The following is a 9,560-nucleotide window of genomic DNA, read 5'->3' on the forward strand; positions in this document are numbered from 1 at the left end:
ACATATTTTTGTCTGTGTCAGCTTAATTTTGTTTTTTTCATGTCAATTTTGACATTTCGGTTGGAGTAAATGATAAGTCGTTTATTATCGTTATATATCTATGGGAGATTTTTTATTTTCCACCGCTTGCAATTCCCATTCCCATTGCTTTGCAATCATCAGCAGTAGCATTGCTTATATCGTCTTACGCCTACAGAGAGAGAATCAATCTCAATGGCGGCAAGTACAGAGGAAGTGATCAGCAACAAACAGGTGGTACTGACTCTACCGAGAGACCATGTGACTAGCTTCCCCAAAGAATCTGACATGCAACTCACCACCACCACCACCAAGCTCAAGCTTCCAGAAGGTTCCAAAGGGGTTTCGGTGAAGAACCTATACTTGTACTGCGACCCTTGTATGAGAGGCTGCATGACCAAGCGTGAACTGGGCACCAATTATGTCGATTCATTCAACGCCGGTTCGGTCAATCACTGTATATATTATCTTATATGATTTTAGTGTAATTTCTTCTTTTTGACTTTCTGCCTCTACAGCCTCTGACTGCCTTACTAAGAGCAGCTCCACCGTATTCAATAGCTCGGTGGACCGGTTGTTGCTCCAACCTAATTGCCCCAGCTAGCAACTCCAGCCCATGCGGGCGATGGGGCTCGAGGGAGGCCCGGTGGATAGGCCAGGCGGGAATAAACCGCCAGAGAGCATTAGGCCCAAGTGATGCAAGGTTGACGTCAGGGTGACTTTAGCCACGATTTAAAACATAGGTCACCGGAACCCTCGAATGAGAACACCAGAATATTTGGCAGGGATTCATCCCGATTCCGATCTCGACTTAAAACTCCATTAAAAATTGTAATTTAAGCATAAAAATGATGCTAAAATGAAAATGAACAAGATTCTACCACTATAAGTAACAACAGTGGTCGAGATTGGCTGGGATTGGTCACAGAGCTTGCTGGATTCTGGAAAAACGAAACAGAAAGTATGCACAGCGAAAAGAACAAAATTTAACCATTAAGGGCACGTTTGTTTGGCTTCTTTAAATACTAGATTGGATTGCCTTAGATAGGAGTCCCAGTCACCAAATCTTGCCTTCTCCTTCGTACATGAGTTGCAACCCCTTCTCCAGTCATCAAATCAGAAGGAGCACTCGCCGATCTCCGTCCCGCGAACCCAACCCCCTATTTGCTTCAGCAATGAACTTGTCCAGTTAAGCTTCCAATAAGCTTAATCCACCATGAACAACACTTCAATTCAAAGATTAAAGCTTATAAATCCGAATTACACAAAATATCAAATTATGTGGTAAACCCAGAAGTCAATTACCTTGCAGTGCTCTTCTCCAGAAATTTGTAGGAAAAAACGAAATCAAATTTGGAGTTGTAAAACATAAATTATAGTATAAATTTGATATGTGATTTTGAATTTGCAGTGCTCTCTCTCTGCTTTGAGGAACAAGAAGAAAGACTTGTTGGTCTTTCGATCCATATCAGATGCAAAATCCACAGCTTCCTCCTTTGAGGAAGAAAACAAGGAGAAACGGGGAGAAAAAGAAAGCGGGGAGGGAGACAGTTGGCCGAAGAAAAAAGGGAAGACAATGAGAGAGAGGGGAGTGAGAGAATGGGAATGAACAAGAAAAAAAAATGGTAGAAGTTTCGAAAGATGGGAAGAGATTTCCAAAAGGAAAAGATAAATTAATAATATAATATTAATTTATACAAAGTAAATAATATAATATTAATTATAAATAAAAAAAACACTAATATTTTATTGCCTATTGCCAGGGCTACTCAGTGTAGGGGTGGAGATGTAAAAGGTAGTTACTGTTCATTAAGGGCAGTTACTGTTCACTTGGTGGATTAAATAGTGAATAGCCCTAGGAGGTCTTTGCGGTGGAGTTAGCTCTAATAATTTGTTTTAAATCAAAGTTGAATACTTTAGGTTAGGCTAGGGCGTGCCCTTTCCCTTTTATTCAAGTTCGAATTGGGTGCTTGAGCAATTTAGAATATTGTGTGAAAAAAATAATCCACAAGATTGTTAAAATTCCTCACTATTTTTTAGATTTAAAATCGATAGAAGTGATGATTGTGCACCGTCAATCATTTTGGTCCTTCTATGACAATTCAAGGGAGAAGTTGATTTGACAAAAATACTCAATTGAACAGGGATTATCTCACAAAAGACCAAATGATTGGCGGTGGACAGCCTTAGAGGCCCCTTCTGTCGATTTTAAATCTCAGAACCAAAATGAGGAATTATGTCAATCTCATGTACCATTTTGAATAAAAAGCCAAAAATATATAAATAAAAAAATTGAATCCTTTAGGCATTTCTGATGTAATATTAGTGGAGTACAATGGAACTAGGGAACCCAATTATTAATCTTGATGTTTAGATAGCCTTTTCGTTTTAATGATTTATATAGTTTGAGACAACTTATAATTCGCCCTTTTTGATGATACAATGATTTATATAGTTTGAGACAACTTGTATCAGTTAAAACTTAAATCTTATCAATACTGAGACACAGCTTCCTTTACTTATTAACTATGCATTTTGTCCAACGAAAAAGCTTTGTTATGCAATGTATAAACCAAAGAGGATAGCGATCTATTCAATGTTGTAGTTTTATTTGACGTATTTGATATTGAAATGCTGGTGTGGCAGCCTATAGTCGGATATGGAGTTGCCAAAGTTTTGGAATCCGGGGATCCCAAGTTTAAGAAAGGCGATTTGATTTGGGGAATGACCGGGTGGGAGGAATACAGTGTCATTACTGCAAGAGTCTTTGTTTAAGATTCAGCACACTGAAGTGCCTCTCTCTTACTATACTGGAATTCTTGGTATGCTGCTATGTATATTGGCTAGTGCTATTTCCCTTGCCTCTGGATTTATTTTTTTAAAAAAAATTGTTCTGCCACAAGCAGCTATCTCAAGTCTTGTATCTTTTATGATGGTACTTGAATATTGCGAGCTAAGGACCCTGAACTTGACAAGGGCCTAACCCGTTGGATGACATTCATGAATCATTTTTGTATGTCAGGTACCATTTGGTACGTGGGATGAGACGGGACAAGCCGTTCCGTCCCACGTTTGGTGCACCTAAAAACTGTGGAACGGGTTGTCCCATGGGACGAAATTTGGCTAATTTTTCGTTCCGCCTCTTCCCCATGGAACGACCCGTTCCACATCCGTGGAACACAAATTTATAACATTTTATGACAAAATTTCTCCTTATCTTTTTCAATATTTACATCATATGTTCCGTCCCATCTGCGTACCAAACGGTATAGAATCTTGTTGCATCTTTGAGTACCATAGTTTCATTGGACTATTCTCATGCTAAAAAATAGCATTCCCTCACAGAATGATTCTGTATGGTTGTATCTCTAGTTGTGTTCTGCCTCCAGTGACCTCTATTATAATACTTGAAGTGAACTGATTTGCTAATTCTTACAGCTCTTTGTAAACTAGATCTTTACAAACCGATGTCCCATATTCCATTTCGTAATTAGTAGTTTGATTTGGAAGTACGGAATTTTTTTAGCATAATGTAATTCTGGTCCAGTTGGTCATATGGATCTGTAGCATTGTTCTCTGATTGAATGCAATTGTTGAAGCGATCCATCCTAATTAATTCAACCAAATGTTCAGTTATATGCTTTTGCCATGCATGATATATTTACTTGATCCACAACGCTCATCTAAAGTATTCATTTTTTGTAGGTATGCCTGGAATGCTGCTTATGCTGGTTTTTATGAGGTCTGCAATCCTAAGATGGGAGAGACGGTCTTTGTTTCAGCAGCATCTGGAGCAGTAGGTCAGCAGCTTGTTGGCCAATTTGCAAAGTTTTTGGGTTGCTAGGTTGTTGGAAGTGCTGGAAGAACAAGTTTGGGTTTGACAACGGTTTCAATTATATAGAAGAACCTGATTTGGATGCAGCTTTAAAAAGGTAAGTTGATCAGAATCAAACTATTATTTTAAAGCTTCGTAAAACTGAGAAAGAGTAAGTTGAAATGTGCGACGGTGTGAGCATGTGGCTGTTGACGAGAAACTCATGTCTTTGTCCTCTTTGTAGATATGCTCCAAGGTTTTCGGTATTTGCTTTGGCACGGCGGACATTGCTGATTGCTCACATCGCATTTACACATTCCACGATCGGCTCGGTTCGCAAGAACTGAAGCAATTTCTAGTAAAAAAATGGAAGTGACGAGCAACAAGCAGGTGATACGGCTTCCCGAAAGAATCCAGACATGCAATCAGTCACCGCCGACATGCAATGGTATGACTGCTTACTATAGCCCTAGGTTTGCTTCTAGTGCTATAGTTCTAGGCATGAATGGTGTGACTGCTTATGCCGGTTTCTTAAAGATTTGCTCACCGGAGCAGGGGGAGAGAGTCTTCGTCTCAGCCGCATCTGGAGCGGTTGGACAGCTTCTTGGCCAGTTTGCCAAATTGCTGGGTTGCTACGTTGTTGGAACTGCTGGAAGCAAAGAAAAGGTAACTTAAAAGTTAATTTCATATGCTAATTGCGAGCAGCAATCAAAACCGCTTCCTTTTTTCAGTGGCTTTCAATAGATCTCCTTACAAACTATTTACAATATATAAGGTCGATTTGCTAAAGAACAAGTTCGGATTTGACGAAGCTTTCAACTATAAGGAAGAGACCGGCTTGGTTGCTACTCTGAAAAGGTTAGTCTAATAACTGAGGTCTATTTAAGTGCATTCACCCCTGTACCCGAGATCCTGAGTTTGATTTCCCTTTCCCAAACATCCATTCGAAGAAAAGTATACGATGAAATGTGGGTGTACCTTTCCGGAAGGCATTGACATATACTTTGTGAATGTTGGGGGAAAGATGCTGGATGCAGTGCTGCTAAACATGAGGTATGGAGGGCGGATCATAGAGTGTGGTATGATCTCGCAGTTAGACGGTAGCCAGACCGAAGGTGTGCAGAATTTGATGTACTTGATCGGGAATCGGGTGTGCATGGAATGGAAGGGTTCATCGTGGCCGATCACTTTAACCTTTATCCAAAGTTCCTAGAGCTGGTTATATCCTACATCAAACAAGGCAAAATAACTTACGTGGAAGACATTGCTGAAGGCCTTGACAACGCTCCCAAGGCCCTCGCTGGCCTCTTCTCCGGCCACAATGTCGGAAAGCAACTTGTCTTAGTTTCCAAGGAGTGACACGATATTAACATTCATTCCTTTCTACTCAAACAAAACATTCATAATGTAGTACTCTACCTGCATATATACTCACAAAACCTTTCATCAGTCAAACGGAATGGGGTTCCGCTTACGCGGTATTTATACGCAGGCTATTTCTAAACACAGATGATGAAATTTGAACAGAGAAAGACGCACATAACAGCTCGGCTATACTAGTGTAATGTTCCGAATACTTGCATTGTTCTATTTCAGCAAACGGAGATTATCTTCTAGTAACGAAAATAAATAAGTTCCGCGGACTAAAAAAATGCAAACAAAAATCCTTGCAGAAGGTGATCTGCAATAAAAGTGTAAGCACAGAAGTTGTACTAGTCGGTCTGATTGCGACCTCCAGCTCGGCGTCTGCCATAGACTCATATGTATGCACAAGATTGCGCACCTTGCACGCATTTAGAAGTGCTCTCATTCAAGTTTCCAAAATCATTCTCAACCTGCAAGTGCAAACTACAGAGGCAAAGAATATCCACGGAGGTGTTTCGAATCCACACCCGACTCACGCACCAGTGCAATTCGTCCAGTACGCGCCACCTGCAAGATCCACAAAGCATTATCGTTTGAGGAGTCAGCTCATAGACTCTAGTAATGACACCCGAAAAATTCTAGAGGAAAAATATAAGTTTGTGATTGCTTAAGAAGTCAGCTCATAGACTATAGCCAAGAAAATATATGGCGTCCACGGAAGTAAGCAAAGACTCATAATGCAAGCTGCCCTTAATCAAAATTTTCAAGACTTGACTAAAGATTGCAGGACAAACCTCACAAATTCCATAAGGCTCTAACAATCTCTGCAATGCAACCATCTTGTTTAAGTCTCCCGTAAGCTGGACATAAACGAATCAAGTAAATATGATCAGTGCGAAGTTACCGACAGTGAGATCTGTCCTCTAACAACGTAAAATGGCCCCTTAGCATCCATCATCACCCACATACATCATCCTAAAGTAATATATAGCGTGACTATTCTCTTTAATACATGCAATACATGTCGGGTCATAGCAAGCGAGGTTTATCCCCCTAATTATATATATGAAAAGGGCATATTCACCTCAAGGGTTATTGTGTGGTCAGAAACGTCAACAGCCTTGGCCCTAAAAATCTTGCCAATATCAAGTACATCTCTTCGAGCGACAGCATCCACAGCAATTTTAATCAACATCAGTTCCCGCTCAGCAAATGGCAAATTGGTAAGATCTTGAACCTGAACAAGTCAAAAGTTATAAAGTTTGTCATTCACAACAAGGCCACCATTCTTAACGTAAACATAATAAAGACTATTCTGACAGAAGTCAAGGGTGCAAAGGAGTTATGAAGCCAAGGAGATGAGCCATCTAAGCGCCAGACTTCCGGGTTTGAACCATCTCCAGTTATATCTGATTCTCTTTCTTTTCCTCCGTCATATCCGTGAGTGACTTAGTCAGTTGTGGAGATGACAACAGACTGATGATGTTCCATGCTCCCAGGCTATTCAACCAGCATTTACAAGTAACAAGATTTTGAATGAAGGGGAGACTACAATCAGGCGATTTAGGTCAAAATGTGAATTCAAGACTCAGACAGTGCAGACAAAACATGCATAGACTATATTTGCATTAACCCTATAGCATTTTAATTATTCATTGCATTAATCACAACAGATGAGAACCAACATATTTTCTTTAACATAGCAAGAAAATGCAATCTTTAGAATAGTTAACAATCTTACATTATGAATATCGACAAGCTTATAAAGCTGCTGCACCAACTTGCTAATTGATTCATCTGTACCAGGAACAACAGTAGTAATGCGAGATTGCCCCTCAACTTCCGCATGGCCAACAGCTAAACTCTGGTAGCAATAAATCAGCTCGTTTAAACAGATGCCTAAAAACTTCCACCTGAATAGAAGACAGAAAGGAGGGAATAACAGAAGAAGAAAATATACCTGAATGTTATAACCCCTTCGAGCAAAAACGCCAGTAAGAATGTAGAGAACCCCAGGAACATCATTTACAAGCATGGATAAAGTGTGCGATCGAAGGCCATTAGTCTGAAAGCATAGCTCAAAGAAAAATAATCAACAAAACTCAGTGACTATGATAGGGTAGGACTAGAACCCCATTGAAAGAGATAGAAACTGAAAAATTACCATTCACGATTATATGATTTACTTACATCTTCATCATTGAGAACACCCCAGTGAGCATCAAGAACTTGCTTGACAGTAAAGGTATCAGATGGCTCCACAGGATAAACATCACCCTTCATGAACAAATGTATACGTATTAATTGACAAGCCAATGATGATTTGCAGTTACATACAAAAATGATAGAATCACTGTTTCAATATAAAAATAAATAAAAAATAAAAAAGAGGAAAGATTGCATTTAATGATTGGTATTTTCATGAGATTGAAATGTAGCAACAGCTTAACAACCGATAATATAGCTGTAGCAAAAGTTTCATAATGACTCTTGTATGGTGAAAGGCCTTATGATTAAAGGATGGAATTCTATATATTGAAACTGAAATAATAGTATCAAATCAAGTAATCTACAGAAGCAGTTTCCTAACAATTCCCATTTGTTCCACAGAAAAGGGTTAGCCTCATACGTACTCTCATCAAATTGTAAGAAGCATGGGAAACAAAAAAAAGAGTACAGTAGATGCTTTTGATGAGGACTAATCAAACCAAAGGCTGAGGAAGAAAATACCTCAGAAGACACATCAGATTCAGCATTAACTAATCCGTTTTCAACCCCTACAAGAGCATCAACAGGAACTGTTCTCTCAAGATCAGGATATGAAGCTGCTGAATATCGCCAAAATGGAGCAGATGCTCCCAACTTTTCCCTCCTCAAGGCAATCTACAGGCGAAAACAACAAAATATTTTTGCGCATGACATATATCACTAAAAGACTAATATGAGATCTCAGGCGAAGAAGAAAACAACTAGAATTCCAATGATGCTCGATTAAATTGGCACCTTTCCGGTTCTGGCAACTTCTCTGATCCCAAACTTGCTTAAATTTCCTTGCAGAGCAACCATCTTCCCAGGATCTCCTGTCACCTATATCACAAAAAAATTAACACAAAATATCTAACTTGGTCTTGGAACTTGAGTAAAAGTCAAACTGGAAATCAATGTACAGATGCTCAGTCCTATAAATAATGGAGTAAGTATGAATATTCACTTTGTCTCAACGAAAGGCCTGCCTAGAGATGCTATCTGCACTGAACATTTACCAATCATTACCTCAATGGTTACTGAGTGTTCCGAGATATCCACAATCTTCGCTCTAAAGATACTCACTAACCACTTGATCTGGTAAATATAAACAAAAACAGAAAATCGTAAACAAACACATTTCAAAACCTTGAGCAAAACTAGCTATGTCTAATACCAGGGATGACTCTGTAACTACCTCGGCATGATATCTTGGATCGGAATTTACTTTTATAAGCACTAGTTCGCGCTCTACCTGCGGCTCATTTGAGATATCTTCAACCTACCCGCCGCATTATAATAAACAAACAAACTGATAAATCAGTCGACCAAAATGATTACAACTGCACTCCACACTTAACACATTGCAGCAAAAGTGATCAGATAAATCCTAAATATTAGCTCATATAATCTGCAATCTGCAGGTCACACTTTACATAGAGTAATTAACAGTTTAATGCATTAATTAATGAGAAACTTGTAGTAGATTAGAAGCTAAACCTTCATAACATTGACGAGCTTGTTAAGCTGCTCGATTACTTGGCGTAAGACCCTTTCGGTCCCGGAGACGACGATAGTGAAGAGAGCTTTGTCCCTGTTCAGACCAACAGCCAGGGACTCGATGTTGTATCCCCTCCGAGCGAACACTCCCGCAATCCGATTTATCATTCCACTTTCATCCCCAACGAACACCGAAATCGTGTGCCTTCTCACCCTGATTAATCAATCAGTAATCACTAATTAAATTAAATTTAATCTTTTTAACGAAAACGCAAATTTACATTTATATATAACGCATGCATACTTGGAGCGGGTGGTGGAAGGAGGAGAGCCGTTGGAAGAGAAGGCGTTATCGGCGATATTCTCGTCGACGCTTCTAGCGGAGACGGCGAGTTGCTTGGGGCGGCCATGGCTGTGGCTTATTGATCTCGAAGCTGAACTCGTCAGAGGAAACGACAGCGTTTCAGAGAAGCTGAGGAATTGGAGGTGCTCCGAGGAGGAAGAGGAGGAGGACGAAGAGAAGTTCGGAGTGCGAATCGGAGCAGAAGAAATAGTCGCCATTGGAGTGACCGAGAGAGGGAGAGAGCTGCTAGTGTGGCTTTTGTTGTACTTTTCAAAG

At 39.8% G+C, this 9,560-nt stretch overlaps 2 protein-coding genes, 1 long non-coding RNA gene and 1 pseudogene across 5 annotated transcripts; 2 read left to right on the forward strand and 2 right to left on the reverse strand.

Moving 5' to 3' along the window:
• Positions 1-213: 213 nt before the first annotated feature.
• Positions 214-3,862, forward strand: LOC126602655 (2-alkenal reductase (NADP(+)-dependent)-like). The gene is made up of 5 exons (XM_050269572.1): positions 214-465; positions 537-677; positions 2,665-2,781; positions 3,041-3,093; positions 3,724-3,862. The coding sequence occupies exons 1-5, from the start codon at positions 214-216 to the stop codon at positions 3,860-3,862; spliced, it is 702 nt and encodes a 233-aa protein (XP_050125529.1).
• Positions 3,863-3,894: 32 nt separating this feature from the next.
• LOC126605802 (uncharacterized) lies at positions 3,895-4,956 on the reverse strand. Its single transcript, XR_007617041.1, has 2 exons — positions 4,811-4,956; positions 3,895-4,481 (listed from the first exon to the last, which is right to left on the reverse strand). It is a non-coding gene; the product is annotated as an uncharacterized LOC126605802 (long non-coding RNA).
• LOC126605801 (2-alkenal reductase (NADP(+)-dependent)-like) lies at positions 4,199-5,432 on the forward strand (annotated as a pseudogene).
• On the reverse strand, positions 5,274-9,560 carry LOC126605795 (acetolactate synthase small subunit 2, chloroplastic-like). Of its 3 annotated transcripts, XM_050273230.1 has the most exons (12): positions 9,246-9,559; positions 8,942-9,155; positions 8,640-8,723; positions 8,471-8,539; positions 8,201-8,284; positions 7,928-8,080; positions 7,388-7,474; positions 7,158-7,262; positions 6,939-7,061; positions 6,282-6,434; positions 5,992-6,057; positions 5,274-5,764 (listed from the first exon to the last, which is right to left on the reverse strand). In XM_050273230.1, exons 1-12 carry the CDS (start codon positions 9,500-9,502, stop codon positions 5,681-5,683), a joined length of 1,479 nt encoding a protein of 492 aa, XP_050129187.1. In that variant the 5' UTR covers positions 9,503-9,559; the 3' UTR covers positions 5,274-5,680. The 3 variants fall into 3 exon arrangements, with proteins under 3 accessions (XP_050129187.1, XP_050129189.1, XP_050129188.1); XM_050273232.1 differs by lacking the exons at positions 5,274-5,764; positions 5,992-6,057 and having other exon boundaries at positions 6,395-6,745; positions 9,246-9,560; XM_050273231.1 differs by lacking the exons at positions 5,274-5,764; positions 5,992-6,057; positions 6,282-6,434 and adding an exon at positions 6,441-6,697 and having other exon boundaries at positions 9,246-9,560.

The sequence above is a fragment of the Malus sylvestris genome, chromosome 15 (assembly GCF_916048215.2).
Source record: "Malus sylvestris chromosome 15, drMalSylv7.2, whole genome shotgun sequence".
NCBI lineage: Eukaryota > Viridiplantae > Streptophyta > Magnoliopsida > Rosales > Rosaceae > Malus > Malus sylvestris.

What these genes read in the sequence shown, in the direction of transcription:
- LOC126602655 (XM_050269572.1), top strand. Translation starts at nt 214, where the DNA reads ATGGCGGCAAGTACAGAGGAAGTGATCAGCAACAAACAGGTGGTACTG. An exon ending in ATTCATTCAACGCCGGTTCG is followed by an intron (nt 466 to 536) that starts GTCAATCACTGT and finishes CTGCCTCTACAG; the next exon opens with CCTCTGACTGCCTTACTAAG. An exon ending in ACAGTGTCATTACTGCAAGA is followed by an intron (nt 2,782 to 3,040) that starts GTCTTTGTTTAA and finishes TTTGTATGTCAG; the next exon opens with GTACCATTTGGTACGTGGGA.
- LOC126605795 (XM_050273230.1), bottom strand. Translation starts at nt 9,502, where the DNA reads ATGGCGACTATTTCTTCTGCTCCGATTCGCACTCCGAACTTCTCTTCG. An exon ending in AAGTTGCCAGAACCGGAAAG is followed by an intron (nt 8,081 to 8,200) that starts GTGCCAATTTAA and finishes TTTCGCCTGTAG; the next exon opens with ATTGCCTTGAGGAGGGAAAA. An exon ending in GAAGGGGTTATAACATTCAG is followed by an intron (nt 7,062 to 7,157) that starts GTATATTTTCTT and finishes TATTGCTACCAG; the next exon opens with AGTTTAGCTGTTGGCCATGC.